The sequence below is a fragment of the Stenella coeruleoalba genome (genome assembly GCF_951394435.1).
Source record: "Stenella coeruleoalba genome assembly, chromosome: 11".
Taxonomy (NCBI): Eukaryota; Metazoa; Chordata; class Mammalia; order Artiodactyla; family Delphinidae; genus Stenella; species Stenella coeruleoalba.
The window spans coordinates 5,706,440-5,728,816 of record NC_137157.1 but is presented as its reverse complement, the minus strand read 5'-3'; the positions used below and the strand labels follow the sequence as shown (position 1 = coordinate 5,728,816).

At 44.6% G+C, this 22,377-nt stretch overlaps 1 protein-coding gene across 1 annotated transcript in view; it reads right to left on the bottom strand.

Annotated features, from left to right (window-relative positions):
• The window catches only part of EFCAB6 (EF-hand calcium binding domain 6), a 174,152-nt gene extending 161,821 nt beyond the window's left edge, over positions 1-12,331 (bottom strand). The window contains 1 exon segment of the mRNA XM_079936860.1: positions 12,265-12,331. Within this exon segment, the coding sequence (XP_079792986.1) occupies positions 12,265-12,315 (51 nt within the window). The 5' untranslated portion in view covers positions 12,316-12,331.
• Between the last annotated feature and the right edge of the window lie 10,046 nt (positions 12,332-22,377).

Here is a 22,377-nt window from a genome sequence, read left to right as displayed (position 1 = left end):
TTCTGTGGACACAGTGATCTGCTCTACACCTTCCTGGGGGAAGAAACTGAGAATTGAACAAAAATAGCAGAGCAGGAGGGGAAGATTAGAGTGGTCTACATGCCTATTGTTGGCATGGACAGGACACGTGAATTTTCCATGAGTTAAGTGGAGAACAAGAAAGGTAGAAGGCTAACAACGAAGTGTCAGAAAGAGAAATTAAGGAAACAACGCAACTTACCATCACATCAAAAAGAATAAAATACCTAGGAATAAACCTATCTCAGGAGGCAAAAGACCTGTACTCCAAAAACTATAAGACACTGATGAAAGAAATTGAAGATGACACAAACAGATGGAAAGATATACCATGTTCTTGGATTGGAAGAAGCAATATTGTTAAAATGACCATACTACCCAAGGCAATCTACAGATTCAATGCAATCCCTATCAAAATACCAATGGCATTTTTCACAGAACTAGAACAAATAATTTTAAAATTTGTATGGAAACACAAATGACCCTCAAACAGTCTTGAGAAAGAAGAACAGAACTGGAGGAATCATACTCCCTGACTTCAGACTATACTACAAAGCTACAGTAATCAAAACAGTATGGTACTGACACAAAAACAGACTGAGAGATCAATGAAACAGGAGACAGAGCCCTGAAATAAACCCACACACTTATGGTCAATTTATGACAAAAGAGGCAAGAATATACAGTGGAGAAAAGACTGTCTCTTCAATAAGTGGTGCTGGGAAAACTGGACAGTTACATTTAAAAGAATGAAATTAGAACATTCTCTAACACCATATACAAAAATAAACTCAAAATAGATTAAAGACCTAAATGTAAGACTGGATGCTATAAAACTCCTTGAGGAACTCATAGGCAGAACACTCACTGACATAAATTGCAGCAATATTTTTTGGATCCATCTCCTAAAGCAAAGGAAATAAAAGCAAAAATAAACAATTGGGACCTAATTAAACTTAAAAGCTTTTGCACAGCAAAGGAAACCATCAACAAAACAAAAAGACAACCTACTGAATGGGAGAAAATATTTGCAAATGATATGACTGATAAGGGATTAATATCCAACATACATAAACAGCTCATACAGCTCAACATCAAAAAAACAAACAACCCGATTAAAAAATGGGCAGAAGAATTGAGTAGGCATTTTTCCAAAGAGGAAATGCAGATGGCCAACAGGCACATAAAAAGATGCTCAACATCGCTAATCAGCAGGGAAATGCAAATCAAACCCACAATGAGAAATCACCTCACACCTGTCAGAATGGCTATCATCAAAAAGAACACAAATAAAAAATGTTGCTGAGGATGTGGAGAAAAGTGAACTCTCCCATTGTTGGTGGGAATGTAAATTGGTGCACTGTGGAAAACAGTATGGAGGTTTCTCAAAAAAAAAAAAAAGAAAAGAAATAGAACTACCGTATGACGCAGTAATTCCATTCCTTGGTATATAACCCCAAAAAACCAAAAACACTAATTTGAAAAGATACACGCACCCCAGTGTTCATAGCAGCATTATTTATAATTGCCAAGATATGGGAGGAACCTAAGTATCCATCAACAGATGAGTGGCTAAAGAAGGTGTGGTATATACAATATATACAATGGAATACTACTCAGCCATTAAAAAGAACGAAATTTTGCCATCTGCAGCAACATGGATGGATTTGGAGGGCATTATGCTAAGTGAAATAAGTCAAATAGAGAAAGACAAATACTGTACAATATCGCTTACAGATGCAATCTAAAAAATACAACAAACTTGTGAATATAGCAAAGAAGAAGCGGACTCACAGATACAGAGAACAAACTAGCGGTTACCAGCGGGGAGAGGGCAGGGGCAACACAGGGACAGGGAAGTGGGAGGTACAAACTACTGGGTGTAAGAGAGGCTCAAGGACGTATTGTACGACACAGGAAAATAGCCAATATTTTGTAATAACTGTAAATGGAAAGTAACCTTTAAAACCTGTATTAAAAGTTTTTTTCAAAAGAAAAAGAAAGGCAAAAGGCTTGAGATGTCCTGCTCCCAGGGCTGCTTCTCAAGTGAGGGGACAACACACAGCATGAGAAGGCGAGGTGGACCACCGGCAGGAGGGCTGAGGAGGTGCAGGGGGATTAGGCCAGAGCTGCTCGTCACCAGAAAACCACCGAGTTCAGAGGCCACCAAAGCACTGTCCTAGTAACTCCCCATGTGCCCCATGAGAGCAGCCTTTACCTGCTCCCCACAGAGCACACCAGTGAAGGGGGAAGGAGGCCAGCTCCCCTTCCTCAGCCCTCATCACGGATCCCACGAACCGGGGAGGAAGGAAGCAGAAGGAGAGAAAGAGTCGCCAACGAGCCGGCAGCCCCCGTGGCCCTCCCCCTCCCCCCGGGGCCCGTGGAGCTGGAAGGAGGGAGGAGCGGCCAGCTGAGCTGCATCTGAGCTCCGGGTTTAAAACTGGACTAGGCTACGCTGGGCTTGTTCTACCTGAACGTGACCAGAGAGCCGTGGGATCTGCTAAGACAGCCTTCGGGGACGAGGAAGGCAGATGCGCCCACGCCCGCGTAAGAAGCAAAGAATCAAACTGCCTCATGTTTGTACCCCACTGAGTTCAGATGGTTCAATAAACTGCTAACAGTGGATGTGATTCTTACTCTATAGTTCTTTGTTTAAAATTCTTTTTATAGCACTGGGAGCTCCAGGAAGGAAAGCTGTGAACCCAAATAAATATGACCACCCAGACTTGAAAGGAGGTGAGAAAAGGCCTAAGGTTTCCTCCCTGGAGCCCAGAATTCCCCCTCTCCAGGCCTGGCTCTGGTGGGGCCCCTCCCGGGGGAAGGCAAACCTTCCTCGGGCCAGAGGGCAACCTGCACCATGCTATCCAAATTAGCTCCCGATGCGCTGTTTTCTGTTCCCTCCTCACCTGGAGCCACCTTCCTCACCTGGTTTCTAGCAGCAGGGGGTCGGGGACGGCAGCCCACCCGCCTGCCTGCGGACTGAGACGCAGGGGAGGGGGCCTCTGGCCGCCCCTCTGTCTTGGCTCCGCAGCAAAACGCAGGGTTCGGCAGCCACTGCTGTCAGTCTGGCACCTTTCTGTCACCACGACTAAACTCATTTTAAATTTAAGGAGTACATTTTAAAAACTGAAGCCAAGAAAAAGGATTTCTCTTACAATAAACACATCAATGCTCATTTTCCTTATTATTCTACTTTTGGTTATTTCGTATAAAATCTTTAATTAAAGTTTTTCTTTGAAATTGTCATTATCAACCCAGAAGAAAGGAAGGGGGAGAAAAAGAACAACACAGCTGTGCAGATATGAAGCGCTATTCAGGACTAAATGAACTGGAACGGAGTAAGTAGCCTGACTGCTACGTTCTTGGTTTTGGCTCTGTAGTCTCAACAGCAGTCTAACTTGTCACTTTATATCGATTCCATCTGTTTACACTCTGCAGAGTATTGGCTTCCTACCGTGAACATTTCCTATTTACCAGCTGGTAGAGATGGTCCAAACCAGATAGGGAAAAATGAGACTACATTCAGAACCTCATAAACACAAACTTTCAATCTGGGGACGCCGTGTGGAAGGAGCAGAGCTGGCGCTGCTCCCCTTTCACAAAGGGGCTGACTTCCGCTCCCGGCTCCGGTGCTGACCCCCCAGGCCGAGGAGTAGGCCTTGAAGCATTGAACAGATGCAAACCCTGCCTTTACCACAGACTGAATAAGCTCACATAAAAAGACATCTAACGGAGACCCACGAAAACAGAGGAACAGGGAGCAGACTAAAAAAGAGCTACAGCAACCTAAAAGTCAGAGTTGCTATGACAGCAAAATCCAAAAATCTGATTTGGGGTTTCCTTGCAGCCACAGTGAAAAGGGAAACTTCCTGTTCTATACACCACAGGCTACAGGTACCTCCCCCTACATTTGACTTTCATTTTTAAAATGCCCACCTGCCACAAGTAGCTTAAAGTCGGCTAATAAGAAATTCTAGCTACTCACTGAACTTCAGACACAGCTATGAAAATAGGCCCCAAGTCTAAATACCGAGGGCTTTATAAAGGCTGCCAAATCAAGGAGAAATGTTTCCCATCTCTCCTTCTTTCTAACCGAGCCCACATTCAGAGGATGGAAGCTCCTCCGCAGGCACCACAGGCCAAGAATACTGAGGCCCCTGTCACCCCGACCCCTGACCACTCATAGAACAGAGCTGCACACCAGGAGGGGCCCGCCGATCCCCTCCCAGGAACTCCATGGCATCCCTCACACAGCAGAGGCGCTCAGCAAATGCAGGCTGATGGTGATGGTGAGGGGCTGACTACTTCCAGGGCCTGGGGACAGGTATCCCGGATTCCAGCTGCTCTCCCATCAGGTGCGTCCATTACTCTGCCGACACTGTCTCCTAAATTCCTCCTGTCTCGTGTCATCATCCCCCATCAGAAGCCTTCAATGCACTGCCACCATTAGCACCACCCTTTGCCCCACGCTTTAGGGTTAACGCCTCCACCTTCTTCTCCAGCCTGCATTTCAAAATGGCTCTGTCCTGGGGCTTCCCTGGTGGCGCAGTGGTTGAGAGTCCGCCTGCCGATGCAGGGGACGCGGGTTCGTGCCCCGGTCCGGGAAGATCCCACATGCCGCGGAGCGGCTGGGCCCGAGCCATGGCCGCTGAGCCTGCGCGTCCGGAGCCTGTGCTCCGCAACGGGAGAGGCCACAACAGTGAAAGGCCCGCATACCACAAAACAAAACAAACAAAATGGCTCTGTCCTCTGTTCCATCTTGCCTTGAGAAGCAGAACTCCTCACAGAAAGAGTTGGTGTCCCCGCCCCGGCCACATCTCCACTGCCTTCAGCTCCGCATCCTGTCCTTCCGCCAGGCTGCAATCCTGAAAGCTGTCCCAAGTCCCACCCTCTGCCCCGTCCTCAGCACGCACTGACAGCCCAGCCACGGTCCAAGTCAAGCTCCAGTCTCACCTTTCTCGTCCAGCTTTTCCTGGCTACTGCAATTACTGTGAGCCTTTCCTGCAGAGCCTTATTTACTCATCCTGTAAATACTTACTGAGCTCACATTAGGTGCCCAACATGTTCCGTTTGAAAACATAGGATCTGTTTAAGGCACTAAAGTTCCAACAGTGAGCAGGACAGATAAGGTGCCCACTCCCAGGGAACGTATTTCCTAGTAATGAACAAGTAAACAAACAAAACCTCAGGATGTTCTAAGTGCTGAGGAATTTTAGACAGTGTAGTCCAAAGAATTTCCAGGGGGGAGACCTCTCATGCTGAGTGCCAAAAGCCAGGTTTTTGTCTGACGTTTATTCAGCAGGTGACCAGAAGCCACAGGGCATCTTAACCAACGGGCTCTGATGAGATCTGACTCATGTTTTGAACAGATAGCTCTGATGTCATGTGAAACGGAGACTGTAAGACGCAAGAACAGGAACAGGAAGGGCAGTCCAGGGGTTACTGACAGTGCACAGGGTGGAGACCCAGCGGCAGTGGGGATGCAGAGAGGTGGATGGGCTCAGGATACGGCACAGGATGCAGCCGACAGGACTTGCCGGTGGACTGGACTGGGGAGAGGGGCCGGTAAGGGAAAGATGGGAATCAAGGCTAATCCTGTTTCTGCTTGAATGACGGAGGGAGGTCCGGAGAGGAAGGCTTCTCGGGGTGTGGCAAGGAGGGCCAGCAGCAGTCCTGGTTTGGTCTGTGGACAGTGGTGAGTCTGGGGTCGAAGATGGAGATAGAAACATGGGCGCCATCAGCACACAGGCCTCTTCGTAGCTTTAAATCGTAAATGACCATGTACTACCATTTAATCTCCCACACAACAGCTCATTTGTCATATCTCCCCCAAATGTGAACTCCTAATTTTTTGAGTAACTTCTACGGGCCCTGCACTATGGTATATATAATATATATATATTATATTCTCAACAATATTGGAAAAATCTTGCAATATTGCTTCCCCATTTCACAGCTGAGAAAAAAGTTTCCAGAGAGACTGGTTTGCTCAGGGTCACTCAGTGAGTGTCCCAGTTCAGATGCATACTCAGCCTGCGGAGTCCAAGGGCTTCAGTCACCCCCACTCCACCATCCCGTCCCCCCCACTCCACCATCCCGTCCCCCCAACTCCACCATCCCGTCCCCCCACTCCACCATCCCATCCCCCCACCCCACCATCCCGTCCCTCCCCCCACTCCACCATCCCATCCCCCCACTCCACCATCCCGTCACCCCCACTCCACCATCCCATCCCCCCACTCCACCATCCCGTCACCCCCACGCCACCATCCCGTCACCCCCACGCCACCATCCCGCGCCCCACACCACCATCTGTCCCCCCACTCCACCAGCCTGTCCCCATGACACCGCACTGTTCTAAACACTCAACCTTGCAATCTCACGTGTACTATTGACTTGCCACATGCAAGAAGATTTTTTTTTTAAGAGAAACTTAGCCTGAAATGATACAAATTCTGACATAACAAAATCTTTGCTTTAGTTTCCTGATGAAGCCTTCAGTAAATTACTAATAGAGCAACCAAAAATAGGTCCTGGGGTAGAAGCATTTTCAATATCATTTCTTTATAAAATGGCAGCCGATTATTTTGTTTTGTGAAATTCTCTGGATCTAGTGTGAGCACGACTCTTCATTTAGCTGCATACAGACACAGGAATAAGAGCTGTGACATTATTAATCACTATACTCAGCTATGATTGATAGTCTTTTCTGCAGAGGAAGAAGCGCCTCAGATACAATCTGTCCCAACAGCTCTGCGATATGCTAATATTTTCTGCAGACGAAAGAGAAGTTGTGTTCAAATACCTGCTATAATAGGTAATTAATACCAAGTGCACCAGAGGAGAGATGATAAAAGTGGGATTAGGAGAATATTACGAATTAACCAAAAGCTTGTATGTTTTAGTAAATGGCCTCATTTTGAGTTTGACACGGTCTTTTTATTAGGCAAACAGACTGTATTCTGATACATTCGTTTGTGCTAACGTGGTGTTCCAGTGTTAAGGTATGTTTATGAAATGGCTGTGATCCTAACAACTGTTTCTTATCCCTCAAGCAATAATTTTTTAAATTTATTTTTAAGAAAATTCACCTATTTAAGAAAACGGATATACCCATCACTTGTGTCTTCACTTTTGTGAAGCTATGACCGACCAAGCAAGCAGCTTAGTACCTCTAATTATTTACTAATTGCTTCTGAAATGACCAAGGCTGCATCTACACAACTCCAAGGCACCAGGGTAATCCCATAACGACTTGTGTCACTTGGTGTCCAACAGACACACTAGTCACGGCTGACTGGGCAGACCAGGTATTCTGACAGCACAGCTCCCAGGCTAAAAAGAGCAGCCCTGATTGGGGCAGTGATGTGTGGTACGAGAGCAAACAGCCTGGGGCTTTGGGTGGGTTTGTTTATTTTCCTTTTTTTAATGTCTTTAACTGAACTGCACATTCTTGAATTCTAGTCCTCAATTTAAAACGTTTTTTTTTTTTTTGCATGTTGGGGGAGGAGACGAGTCATGACACTTCTAAACACACACTGTGTTCTGATATGTCAGAATAGCTTCCTGTGTCTCGGCAATTCTCCGGACATGGCTTACAATGAGCATCCCCTCACCTCCAGAGGCAGGATGAGATCCTCTTCCTTTGTTAGCCTCTTCTTTTACTTCCGCCTCACCCTCATGTGGGGAGTAGACAAAAGATAAAACAGAGTAAAAAGACCCAAACTTTGTTAACCTGGAAACACATGGAAGCTTTGCTTTAGGTCCTTTTTTCCTGGCAGACTCCTCACCTGAAGCATGTGGAGAACCTAAGTCTTGGGCCTTGGAAAGTGCTGTGGCTCCAGGACGGGGCTGGGGCCCTGCGGGACAGGCAGAAGCATAAGCGTCTGAGGAGTTGGGAAGAAGCATGGGAGGGCAAGATGCCAGAGGTGGAAAAGGAAAGAGAATTCCCAAATCTGAAGTAGATGCTACACGGACAAAGAGATGACCCTGTGGCTAGAAGACAACCTCCACTCATTCATACGGCTTCCGTGAGCAGAGATGCTTCTCTGCGATGCGTGGGTCCACCTCCAGGCACAACAAAGAGTCATATTTGGTGCAGGCAGCCGCCTTTCCTAAGGGGTCCTCCCAGAGGCAGGGTGGCCTGAGGTTAAGAGCCAGGACCCTGGAGCCAGCAGCCGAGGCGGGGACTGCAGCTCCTCTGCCCCCCAGCTGTGCACACTTGGCCCAACTGCTCAGCCTCTGTTCTAGTTTCCCTCCATATCAAGGTGGGATAACAAGGGCACCTGCCTAAACTGAAAACATACACACAGTAAAGCACTTAGAATAGCTCCTAGTAAGTGCTCACTCCATGCTAACTCTCGTTATTATCAGAGATGGCAAAATCCAAAAAATTACATCAGTGTCCGAAGGATTAAGGCCCAGCCAGCCGGGGGTTCTTTCGCTGCGAGGCTGAAGCAGACACTGTTGGTCGCTTTCTCCAAATCCACTGACCTCTAACCCCTTCTCTTTCTAACGAAACCCTCCATTTTCCATTTGGTTCAGATAGCCACCCCCTGGGTGGCCCCGTGCCTAAGGGGAGGGGGCCTAGCCACCACACCAAGGAGTGACCAGGGTTGGTCCAGGCTGCCTGCAGCGGCCAATGCCACCGCCAGTGACTGGTTTGGGTGGGGACAAAATCCTGGCCTGTGAGTCACAGGAAGAAGTTTCCCCGTGTTTATAGAGTCATAGCGGAAAAAACAGCTGCTGGAAAAAATCCGACATCGCGGCATCTGCATGTCGAGCCTGGAATGCTGGCCACCTCCCGGTGACCGGAGGAGATGCGAGTGAGCAGACCCTGACATGCCCTCCCTCCGGACTTCTCAGACGAGATGAGACGTTCCTTATTATCTCAGCCCAGTTGGGGGCCTCTGCTTGTCACAGGGTAGGACGACCAGACACCTCGGTGGCTGACAGGGCACCACCTGGTGGCGGGTAAAGCTACCACAGGAAGGGTTTCAGGAGCGCCTGACAGGGAGGACCACCCTCGCTGATGGGTAGAGGAAGGGACGAGTATTTATTGAGCACCTGCTGTATGCAAGGGCGTCACTTACATTATTCTCATTCATTCTTGTGATCACTCTGACGGGTAAGTGCTGTTGTCTTGCCTCCAGAGACGAGGAAAGTCAAAGCAGTGGGAGACCTGCCCACGGCCCGTGGGCCGCTGCAGAGGTGAGACTTCAGGCCAGGTGCGCCTCCTTCCCACTAACTCCCTCTGCCTCCCAGGAGATTAAGAGAGCAAGGAACCTGAAGACCAGAGAACTCAAGGGCAGCCAAGGAGACGCCCCGTAGAAGGCACAGAAGAGGAGCCAGAGGAAAGCACAGTCCTCTTTGTGAACAAGGAAAAGCCGGGGCCGAGAGGATGAGGGCAAGGGAGCTGCGCACCAGACTCAGAGCACCCACTGGGTGGAATCCGAGTGCAGGTTAAAGCAGGAACCAGGACCAGCGGGAGCCTGAGACGACACCCTGAGGACCACCTGGGGCCCCACGGCCGCAGATAGCAGGCTCTTCACGTGAAGCCACAGGTCACAGTCACCAAAGGACGGAGAGATGGGCCCCGGAGACCACCCAGTCTGCCTTCCTCTCGACTGACGGAGAAAACGAGATTCAGGAAGCCCACGGTTTCGACTGAACAAGGAGCATGAATGTGAACACGTGCTGGAAGGTCTAAGTGCACATGAATTAGGGCGAGGCTGAGGAGCCAGCCACCAGACCAAGCTCACTGCAGAAGAAAACAATTAGGAAACCCAAGCCCCGGGGTTCGGGCAGTTTGGGGTGCCAACTGCTAACTACTTGTTGGTTTAGGAAGGCTAGACCACACACACATTCAGCTAAGTCTGGCTCCCAAAATTCAGAGAGCCATTTGCATGCATTCTTGGCTCCAATAAGCCATGTGGACTTATATTTAAAACAAAAGAATTAGCATCTTTCATTCCCAAACTGTGTAGATCGCCCAGCAATGACAATGTATGTCTGAAGACAGCCATCTTTTACTGATCGCTAGGTGTTCCTCTCTGTCTCCAATGTTTGAGTGTGGCCCGTTTGCAGGACCAGAGTTGTAGCCGGAAACACGCTACTGCACACAGCCAGCAGCTGAGGAGTGGATTTGGTTTGTTCTGTTTACTTTGGGGTCGGTGGGAAGGGACGACATTCATTTAAGGTCCTACCTATACCTCAAAGGAAGCTGTAGTAATAACCATAATAATGATAGCTGGCATCACCTAAGTGTTCCAGGTGCTTTATGCTGGATACCTTTAAGCCACGCAACAGCACTGTGAGGTGGGTGTTCTTATCCCCACCGACAGATGAAGAAGCCCAATGACAAGGACTTTGCCCAAGGCCACCCGGCTGGTAAATGGCAGAGCCCGTCCACGCCACCTGCCTGCCCAGCGCCAGGGTGGCAGGCAGAGCTGGGGCTGCAGCTTGTGCTGGCCAGACTGCACGGCAGAGAAAGCCTCGGAGCTGCCCTGTGGTCGGGCGTTACCTCTATCACCCATTTCTCAGCCTCTCGCCGTTACCTTTCTGTTTAAACCGCGCTGCTTTAAACTCACTCTTAGTGAGGGGGCTTCTATGGGAAGGAGGCCAGGATGAAAAAGGACTGAGATGAAAGGGCGGCCAGTGGTGGAGTTCCCCTTCAGCTTTCCTCTTCGAAGCCTCACTTTCAGTAACTTACAAGCTAGGCCTATGTCCCTCCCCTCCCCTAACTGTAACGTTGCATTACTGACCCACCTATGTTGAAAGCATGATCGTCATAAACAGCTGACTTTCCTAGGATAATTTCATGATTAAACAAGTTTGTGAAGAGACAAATTAAAGACAAATACCATAAATAATATCTATTACATATCAATTACAAATATTGCATATTTCTTACAGAATAACAAATGAACCACAACAGAAGCAGCAAATCATGACACCAGGGTTCCTACTAATATAAACTATAGTGAAAGTAGATTTTTAGGAGCACATAATGCTAAAAAATTATCACACTAGGAAGAATTTTCTGGTGTTAATGGCATAAGCCAGGGAAATTCAGACAAACATTTTGTGGGTTTCTAGCTATTTTTGATTTTGAAATGTTTGACAATCTCAGAAGAGTTCAAAAAGGAAAGAAAATTTGTCACATTTCAAACCAACATATTGAATCAAGTAAATTAAACTATGATTCTCAAACTGCTCATGTAACTGACAGGCCCAAATGCATTTTAAAAAGGGGTCCGATTCCAGCCCCCGAAGGCCGTGAGCATCTCCTCCCTCCCTAGTTGTGCGCCCTGATAGCTACCCACAACCGGCAAACAGGAACAGAGCTATATGCTCCTTTTTAAACACGCGTAGTAGCTTTCGTGGCTAAATTACTCAATTCTTAAATATGTATCGCTCTGAGTTTCACCAGTTATTTTTACCACGCCGCTCTTGATTGGCATTTACTGCCGAAAAGCAGTAGTTTTCTCTTTCTAAAGAAAACCCTGCCTCAGTCGTAGACAAAAACCAAAAGGGCAGCCCTACTAATAATGATTTGAAGTTAATACAAAAGTAATTAATATTCCAGGACTTCTGCTGGTGTCGTTCATCAAAAAGGATGCCATCCGGGCAGGCAAAGTCATGTGAATACAGGCTTTCATGTGAGCTCTACTGGGTGAGGCACGAGAACGCGGACGACAAGACACAGCTCATTCTGCATCAGCTCCCTCTGCTAGCAATTACTTTTCTTTTTTTTTTTTGGCATTTTGGGTTTTTTAATTAAGAATTTATTTTTAAGAGCAGTATAAGGTTCACATCAAGATTGGTGGAAATGTACAGCAATTTCCCGTATACCTCCTGTCCCCACACATGCATGGTGTCCCCCATTATCAGTATCCCCAACCAGAGTGGGACATTTGGTTCAACTGAGGGACCTTCACTGATGCATTGTAATCTCCCATAGTCCCTAGTTCACATTAAGGCTCACTCTCGGTGTACGTTCTATGAGTTTTGTCAACTGTATAATGACACGTAGCCATCACTATGGTATGAAACAGAGTATTTTCACTTCCTTAAAAATCTTCTGCTTTCCACCTAAATCATCTTCTCTCTCCACCCTCTGCCCTTCAACCTCTAGCAACTACTAAACTTTTAAATTTTCCATAGTTTTGCCTTTTCCAGAAAAATAGCAATTACTTTTGACGAAGGGTGGGGATTGGGGGAATAACTCTGAAAGCTCTCTGTTACCTTTTCTCCTACTTGGACTTCGAGTTCTTTTAATGTCCGACAGCAGTTCATTTCACTCTCACCTCCCCTCAAAGATAACAATTGAAAATCTTTTGTTAAAGTGTTTTCACTACGTTAATGCTTACATAGGACACACAGGGATCAAAATTATAGGAGTTTCTAAATTACGTATTTTTAAATGCAAGGTCTTTCTTACGCCATCCGCCAGAAGCGTGAACTTGGGCCAGTTACTTAGCTTCTCCGTGTCTCGGGTCCCTCATCTGTAAAATGACACAGGACATCGACTCCTCCTGGGGTGGGGTGGGAATGGAGCGATTACGGCCTTCATGCAGAGAGCCCGCACGGAGGCCAGGCCCCGTCTCACATGACCCTCACTCCATGGGTTAGCGGCCACCACCATCCCGCTTTCCAGAGAAGGCTGGGGGAGCCGGGGTCACCGTGGGGAAGCCACGGCACCGGCTTCAGACCCAGGGGGCCTGGCTTCACGGGCCACGCCTAACCCTCGGCTGCGGCACTGTGTTCTGACCCCTGCGGGCTCCCGCTCGCCCCGCGGTGCGCACCGAGCCCCTCTGCAAAGGGCTTAGGACGGATGTGCGTCTATACCAGCCCCGTCTCCAGCCGCTTTTATTAACTATTTTTGATTTTGCATTACCTGTGTATCTATAAACCGCTTCACAGCCTCTCTTTGGAACTAACCACAGGGCTAGCGTGAGGATAAAGAACAACAGAGGCCACTTCAGAGTATTTACCCAGTGCCTCCTACACTCAGGCCTGGGCGTGGAGTCGAGCAGGACACCGTTCCCAGGCTTGAAAAAGCTTAATGCTAGTGACAGTGACAGACTGGAAATAAGTAATGTAAGCTGAAGTAATAACAAGTGCTCTGAAGCCAGTTAAGACAGGTGGGGATAGACTGGACACTGGGGTAAGATGGGCCGACTCTCCTGCATGGGTGGACGACGGGGCATTTGAATAGAGACCCACAAGCTAATAAGCCAGGAGCCACCATCTCGAAGGAAAAGCTCTCCAGGCAAAGCAAAGGGAACATGCCACAGCTTGAAGCCCAGAGGTGGCAGGAGCCTGGCACGTCCCAGGGCTGCTACTGCGGAGGCCAGGGGGACCAGAGCCCACCAAGCAGGGCCAAGGAACATGGGGTAAGTCCACAGATGGAGGCTGAAACCAGCGCCATGGTGCGGGGGCCGTGATGAGGAGACTGGACTTCACACTGGGGAAGGGGAAGCCACTGGAGCGCTTTAGACAGAAATTAACTTCATTTTACACACGAGGAAACAGGCTCAGAGGGGTTAAGTGCCGAGCCCAAGTTAGAGATGAAACCAGGAACCCAGCCTTATGATTCTGTGTTAAATGTAATATATTTAATATGGTTTTTTTTTTGGGGGGGGTTGTGGGGTTTTTTTGCGGTACGCAGGCCTCTCACTGTTGTGGCCTCTCCCGTTGCGGAGCACAGGCTCCGGACGCGCGGGCTCAGCGGCCATGGCTCACGGGCCCAGCCGCTCCGCGGCATGTGGGATCTTCCCGGACTGGGGCACGAACCCGTGTCCCCTGCATCGGCAGGCGGACTCTCAACCACTGCGCCACCAGGGAAGCCCTTTTTTTTTTTTTTAAATATGGTTTTAATTATGTATTGAAGAGATACAAAACACTATTTGTAACATATGTTTAAGATTTAAGGAATAAAAATCACACATACCTGACTTTGTACAGCTGTGTGCCCACCATCAGCTGAAGAAATGGAGAAGTGCCACTGCCCCAGGGGCACAGGAGGCCCCGCCCCTCCCAACCTCAGCCCCTCCCTCCCTCCTCTGCATTTGGTCAAGGCTTCCTCAGCCCCAGTGGCAGCTCCTCTGCCCAGTCTGGCTCCAGTCCTCTTCCCTTTTCAGGGAAGTCTGTACCCCAAACTCCATCTCAGTATCTGCCTCAGGAGAGCCCCGTCTACTGTCTGACATTAACTTAGTGGTGCCTGCTTTCTTTAGATTAGTATTTATTTGAATAGTATGTCTTTTTAAATCCTTTCACTTTTAACCTTTCTATAAAACTATGTTTAGGTTTTTCTCTTCGTGGATTTTACTATCTGTTATCTTTGTCTTTCAAGTGGTATATTTATTATAATTACTGATATATTCAGGATTTCTATTTTTCCTGCCTATTCTGCTGCTTCTTGCCTTCTTTTGGGTTGATACCATTTTTATCATTCCATTTCTGTGCCTCTATAAGTTTGGGAATTATACACTCCACTTTTAGACTTGTAGTAATTGCTCTGGAAATTACAACCAGCATAATTTTCAAAGACTCAAGTTAATCAGAACTTTCATCTTCCGACTGGACAATGTACCAACTCCAGAACGTTTAACTCCAGTCCCTCCTCTCAATTTATATATCACTACTATCATGTGTTCTAATTCTAACCTATTTTTAAATTCCAGAAGCCATCAGTATTCCCTACAGTCATGAGTGTGTCCTGTACTTGCCAGGTGTTCAGCCATCTTCCCTCAGCATCCCTTCTTGCATCATCTCAAACCTTCCACCTGGGATCACTTTCCTTCTACCTAAGGTATATCCTTAGAGTTTCTTCTTCTGGACCTGTTGGGGGCCAAATCCATTTTTGTTTGAGAATGTCTTTACTTCAATATTTAAAATAGTGAAAGATATTTTCTTTAGATACACAGTTCTAGGATGGCAGTGATTTTCTTCCAACACATCGCATTTTTTTTTTTTTAATTTTTTCTTGCTGTACGCGGGCCTCTCACTGTTGTGGCCTCTCCCATTGTGGAGCGCAGGCTCTGGACACGCAGGCTCAGCGGCCATGGCTCACGGGCCCAGCCGCTCCGCGGCATGTGGGATCTTCCCGGACTGGGGCACGAACCTGTGTCCCCTGCATCGGCAGGCGGACTCTCAACCACTGCGCCACCAGGGAAGCCCACATCGCAGTTTTTAATCCACTCTTCACCTGGCTCCCATTGTTACAACTCAGAAGTCACTTTTGTGTACATGTTGCCCTTTGGCTACCTTTAAGATCTCTTGGTCTTTGGGGTTCTGCCCCCACCCGTTTTATATCTTTTTTGAGATTTGCCTTCTTGAATCTGCAGGACAGCACTTTTCATCAGTTCTGGAAAATCCTCAGCCATTGTTTCTTTGGCTATTACCTGTCCCATCTCTCACTGCTCTCTTTACAGAGCTCCAATTACATCGTTTATGTCTCTGCTACATTCTGGCTAATGTTTTCTGACCAATCTTCCAGTTCACTTGTTTCTTTAGCTGTGTCTAATACGTTTCTTAAATTCATTGAGTTTTAAATTGCTATTGTGAGACATAACCTTTACGCAGAAAAGTACATACAGTACATATGCACAGTTTACTTACAATTAAGGCAAACACCTGTTTAACAATTACTCAAATCAAGAATTAAAGCCAAACAAAAGAGGCTCCCACTTGCCCTTCTCCAATCATAATATTTCCTCTCCTCCTAGCACTTAGGATATCATTTACTTTTATTTTGTTATAATTTTACCACCTAGGTATGTATCCCTAAACAATACAGTTCAGTTCGTCTGGTTTTGAACTTCACATATGAACAGAAGCATTCGTATGTTTCTTCCTCCTTCACTAGATATTATGTCTGCGAGAGTCATTCAGGTTGCTGACTATACATGTCGTTCGTTGGTTGTCATTGCTGTTTTTCCATCCACTTATTCAACAAATATATATTAAGCACCCACTATGTGCCAAACATGGTCCTAGGGGCTTGGGATACATCCATAAATAAAACTGATAAAGCTGCCTGCCCTCGTGGGGCTCACGTTCTAGAATGAGAAAATCACATTTGTGTGTTGACCTCATGGGTGTGAGCCGAGTGACCTACAGCTTTATTTGGGGGAGAAGCGCTGCGGACACTGGGGAACCACCAGTCAAAAGCCCTAAGACGGGAGCAACAAGAAAAGGACACAGTGAAGAAAGAGGAGAGCAGAGAGCGCCTGTCAGGGAGGCCAGCCAGGGCACAGAGAGCCTTGTGGGTACCGGGTACCGTAGGGTCACTTGCCTTCTGCCGTTTAGCATACCTTTTATGATTTCCTTTAGTCAAGATCTGTAGGAAGTAAACTGTCTCAGTTTTTGTCTAAAATGTCTGTATTTCACCCTCCGTCTTTATTTTTTTAAATGTTCCTCAGTGACTTCTATCATGTCTTTAATCTTCAGAAATTCAAAGACGCCGTCCACACTGAAATGACCTTCAGAGGCATAGAAATTCAAGATGTGATGCAGAAGGCTTCTTTTCTTTTGTCTGAATTGGTTCCTTTACTGGAGTTCCTTTAGCTGCTTGTTTCTTTGTAGCAAACAATTTTCTCCCTCCAAATCCTGCTTCTCTTGGCCAAAAGCCTTCTTTCCTCCTTTTTTCTCAACCTACCCAGGCTACCTGCCTAGAGTCAACTTCACATCTGCTCTGTTGACGGACGTTCTACCGCCGTTGTTTGCTTTATCCACTTGAATTTGTGGTACCCGGCCTGGCCAAGGAATGTTGCAATACATGGTCTTGTGAATGAATGTTTTTTTCAGCATTGTCAGAGCAATAATAGATCTACTTAGAAACTTTGTGGGAGGAGGGAGGGAGGATTCTGAAGCCCCGGAAACTTGGACAAATAAAGCTGGTTACGGTCATCAGGTAACCAAGGGAAGATTTTAGAATAGAAAAAGAGAGCAAAAACTCAGTTATCAGATTTGAGACTTGAGGGCAAAGTACATGGTCACAAAATGGCTAATAAGGGAGAGGAGGGAAATAGGGCATCAGTCTGTATCTGACACAGTCCACAGTCTCCTTTTTATGTGTATTGTTTTTTTAACTTCTTAGAATCAGATCCATGCAGTTTCTTTCTTCTTTTACACACTCTTCCATAGTTCAGTTGGCCCTACATGTTGATGTCTGAAATGTGACATTACACAGGAAGGTCGGTTGTGTTCTACCTCACATCTAAGCCATAGTGAACGATAAGTTTTCACAGGTGACACCTAGTTGTAATATATGCCACATATGGCTAAAGGTTGATATTTGAATGAAGGAAATATTGATGCTGAATTAAAGAAACTGGATGTAAGTACAGGGAAAAATTCTTTGATTCTTGTTGCTTTGCCCTATACACAATGCACTGACACCCTGCACATATGTGTGAATGAATTTTGTTTCAACGTAATTCTCAGGCTCCTCAGTAAGTTCTTCAGAACTCTGTCGTGAATCTTTCTGGATGGTGCTCAGAAAGCTTTCAAAAACTTCTGCTAAGATCTGTTTCGATTGCTTTGTACGTGGAGGGCTGTAGTTATTCTTCAGGGAGGTAGCATTGCGCTGAGTGCCACATGGATTATCGAAGTGGGAAACACTTTTGGTCCATAAGCAGAAATGTTCGACATGTCCATCAGAAGCAAATCTCAAAGGTTCAATTTACTCATTTTAAATAGAATAATTCCTTGGATGTTTCTGAAGGGTTATTGATGATACTACCATTATTACAGATGATGTGAGGTCATCCATGGCAGATGCAAGAGCAGTTCCACATTTTGTCCTTACCAGCTCTCGTACACTCAGAGGCACAGACTTCTTGATAGCATTCCAGGTCCTAAATGTCTTCTGATGCAAAATATCCTCTTTAATCTTCATGTTGCTCCCAACTTAATCAACCACTGTAGCACATTCAGTAACTTCCTCATATTAGACAGTTCTGGTGAGGCTGAGATGGCCAGGACAGAACAGACGGCATACCTCTTCTGTGTTGTGTTCACTCTACGTTGTCAAGGGCATCAAGCTTTGGCTGATACAAAATATGACCTCTTGAACCAAGGGAAATGCTGTGACCACAATAATAAGTCCCCCCACCACCAATTCAGGGAATTTGAGCTGCAAATCTGTCAATGTCCTGAGATGTAGCCCAAGTCTAATGACCGGATAATTCAATGCACAGGCTGCCTCATTTTCATACAAGTCAGTGTGAAGAGAGTATACAAGAGCTAGGTGAAAAGTAACCTTGAACACCATAGGCAAAGGTGCCAGATGTGTCTTCCTTTTCCAAACACTCTGATACCAGTGGATGAGCAGATACCATGGCAAGAAAAGGAGAGGCTCTCAGGGGTTCCCACAGAAAAAGTTCTCTTCCTTATTCTTACAAACATAGTATAAAATTCTAGGATGGCAAATATTTTAGCTTCAGTGCATTGAAGACATTTTCCCACAATCTCATACCTTTCATTGTCACTGTTGAGACATCAGTGTCAGTCTAACTGTCACTCCTGTGAAGTCAATTCCCTTTTTCTTCTCACTGCCTTTAATATTTTCTCTTTGATGCTGATGTTCTGCGGTTTTACCGTGATATGTCTAGACAGGCATTCCTTTTTATTTATCTGGCTTGAGATTCTAACCCATTACCTTTTCAAATATAATCTCTGTCCTACTCTTTCTCTTACATATCTGGAAATCCAGTAAGAAGTATTGTTGGGCCTTCTCTTCCCTCCTCCCATGTCTCTTATACCTGTTCTCCAAGCTTGATATCTCTCTCTCTTTCTGTGCTGCATTCTGGATAATATCTTCAGATCTATTTTCCACTCCACTAATGCCCTTTTCAGCTGTGTTGAAGCCACTGTTTTCATCCATCTGCTGAATTTTATTCTATAATGATTGTATCTTTCAATACCAAGAGTTCCATTTTGTACTTCTTCAACTGCCTCTTGTTTTGCACTCATATATTGAATCCATTCTTTCATTTCTTTAAAGATATTAAAACACTACTTTTAGATTCTGTATCTAATAGTTCCAATATCCCAAGTGTTTGGAGATCTGATTCCACTGGATATGATTTCCATTTGTTTGCGGTCCTCATTCTTTGTCTCTTTATATGTTTTCAAGGTTTTTTTGTGTGACACTTTATCTGTGGTTTTCTTTAAGGGCTATGTTGTAGATGTATTCCTCCACAGAAGGGCACACCCAGTCCAGGACCAGTAAATTTTAAGTAAATTCCTAGCCTGAGACTTTTCAGACCACACAGGTAACATTATTTTAGACACAGATTTTCATGAATTGACTTGTGATTACAACTTTTCCCCTATTCACCCAATGCCAGTGTTGAAACTGGCAGGTTTCCTTGTGCCCTTCTGCCATGCAGGTTTATATTTTGTAGATTATCCTTACAAGAGCGTATAGGGTCTTCCCTTAGGTTTCTCCACCTTGGGCAGACCCTGCAGGTTTTGACTCTTGTCCCCTTCACTCCAAACAGCCAACAAAACTGAAACACAAATTCATCAAGATTTGGCCAATACCTTCAGGGTAAAAACTGGCTTTATAGAAAGCTCCCTTCTCTGGATTCCAAGTTTTACTGCATGCTTAGCCTCTGAGAATTACCTTCTTGCCAGCTCAGTAATGTATTAAAATATTTTACCTTTTATCCATCATTTTAGTAGTTTTCAGTGGCAGTATTTTTCATGGAGGTAGCCTACCATAGTACTAGAAAGAGAAGTTTCTATTCACCATAATTCATGGTCTTCAACAATAAAGAGAATTTAGCTTCATGTGTAAGTCAGAAATCTTCCAAATTTAGTTTAAATATTTAGTCTTTTATGTTTAAGGAAGTAACTTATGATACTTTTCATCTCAAATTATTAGCTTTCCCAACTGTTGAGTTGTAGCATTTCCAACTGTTGAGTTTTTCAACAAAGAATATTCAACCTAGATTACTTATTCCACAAGTGTGGATGGTTTTAAGTCAAGAACATGAATATAGAGCCTATAAAATGACCAGTGGTCCTTCTGAATGAGCCTGGAAGTTATCCTAGTTCACCACTTATGGAACATCAACTGATCAGAGCACAAAGAAGTCCCACATCGTGGAGCGGATAATACCTTGTCATTCTTGTTGGAGCTGCTGCACTAATTCTTTTATTTTTTTAATTGTGGTAACCAAAAAACCACATAAGTTACCATCTTAACCATTTTTAATATACAGCTCAGTAATGTTAATATATTCACACTGTTGTGCAACAGATCTCTGGGACTTGCTCACCTTACAAAACTGAAACTCTACACCCAGTGAACATCAACTCCCCCTCCCCGCTCCACACTGCTGCACTAAGTCTTACATGTCAGCTGCATCCCGGATGGATGCAATCACGAAAGCTGTAATACCAAAATTTGCTAATATTTCAGAACCAAATTTAATTGTTTACACAATTCCTGAGAAAATGAAGCTTACCCATTTAGAGTCAGATAATCTGAGTAAATAATTTTTTTACTAAAATAATATTTCCTACATCATACACTAGAATCAAAGAACTTTACAGCTGATAGAGACATTAAAGTTCAGACTTTAACTCTCTCGTTTTGCACATAAAGCAAATGAGCTTCATGCTCATGCTACAATTATGAAATACAGAGGAGCTCATACAAAGATCTTTTTAAAAATACTTCATTTCTAGCTACCAAAATATGATCCCTATCCAATGAAAGACATTAAAAATGTATAAAAACAAACAAATTTAAAATTTGGCATCTTAATACTTCTACTTCAAAGTTTAAATTCCTTACTTCCAGGGAATTCCCTGGTGGTCCAGTGGTTAGGACTCAGCGCTTTCACTGCCGGGGCCTGGGTTCAATACTTGGTCGGGGAACTAAGATCCCGCAAGCCACATGGCACAGCCAAAAAAAAAAAATTAAATTCCTTATTTCCAAATATGAAATGCATTGCATATGAAATATGTTAGTCTGGTTTTAATTTGCTATGTTTCCAATTTTAATACAATATTATTTCTCTTATTCTGAAATATATCTCATTTAGACGTTAGACTCTTCTCTGAATAAAATTTTTGACTGAGGATTGTATCTGTTGACATGATTTATCTCTAATGACCTGTGTCCTATTTCTTATCATTTCAAGTTTCACATTTGCATATGAGAAAAAAAAAACTTACCTCTGTATAACATTTATATTCAGGTCAATTCCACCAAATCTGGACAGGAATACAAGGTACGGAAGGGCACCAGAGCTGGTGAGGGGGATCTACGCCCAAACAAGAAGAATAACAGCCCGTTAGAGAATTCAGATCCAAGCAGTGGACAGCACGGCAGGTTTCATGATGTAAGGCAGGACATTCTTAGTGGGATGGGCATTCCAGTAACAGTCACAGCTACTCAGTCCAGGTGTCTGAGTTGACAGGCACCCTCAGCAGACTAAGCAGAAGCAGCATGAATGCCAGAATGCCAGTCTGTGCTCAGTTAAAAGCCAACAAGTTGTCTACAAAATTATCTAAAATCTAGGTCTATCTAAAAGATTAGTACAATTAATAGAAATATATTCTAATATATATGTTATATATGTATATGTATTTTTATATATGTGTATATGTATTTTTATATATGTGTATATGTATAAATATATATATATATATATTTCCCAAAAGTCTGAGGCATAATTAACCCTCTGAGTGTCATGTGTACTTACTGTACATTCATATAATTTCAAGGTAGAAAAAAATCATTTTCAAATCTAAAATTCTATAAAGGACATCATTAGGTCAAGTGGGTTAATATGGACTATAGGCTAAATTAAAGTATTATTATCTCAATGTTTAGTTTACTGAAGTTGCTAACTGTACTGTGATTATGTAAGAGAATAGTTCTTATTCTTAAGGAAATACACACTGAAGTATTTAGAATTAAAGAACCATTAATATAAGCAACATCCTCTTGAACGGTTCAGAAAAAAATTATGTACACATTGTGTATTTCGTATATATTATTTGCATATATGTATCAACGAAAGATCACGGGAGAAGCAAACGAGGCTAAATGTTCACAACTGTCAAATCTGGGTAAAGGGTATATGGCTACTGTTTGTACCACTCTTATCCTTACAAATTTTCTGGAGCTTTGAAATTACTTTTAAATAAAATGTCAAATTTTTTTAAAAGTGAAAATAATTATTTCCCCCAAAAAAGCATTATGAAATTAAAATATAATCAATATAAATATATTTTATTAAGCTTCATGCAAATACACAAAGTACAATTTCCCATACAGCTGAATGGCTCCCAAGCCTATACAACCAAGTTTGATATTTACTTAACCCTTAA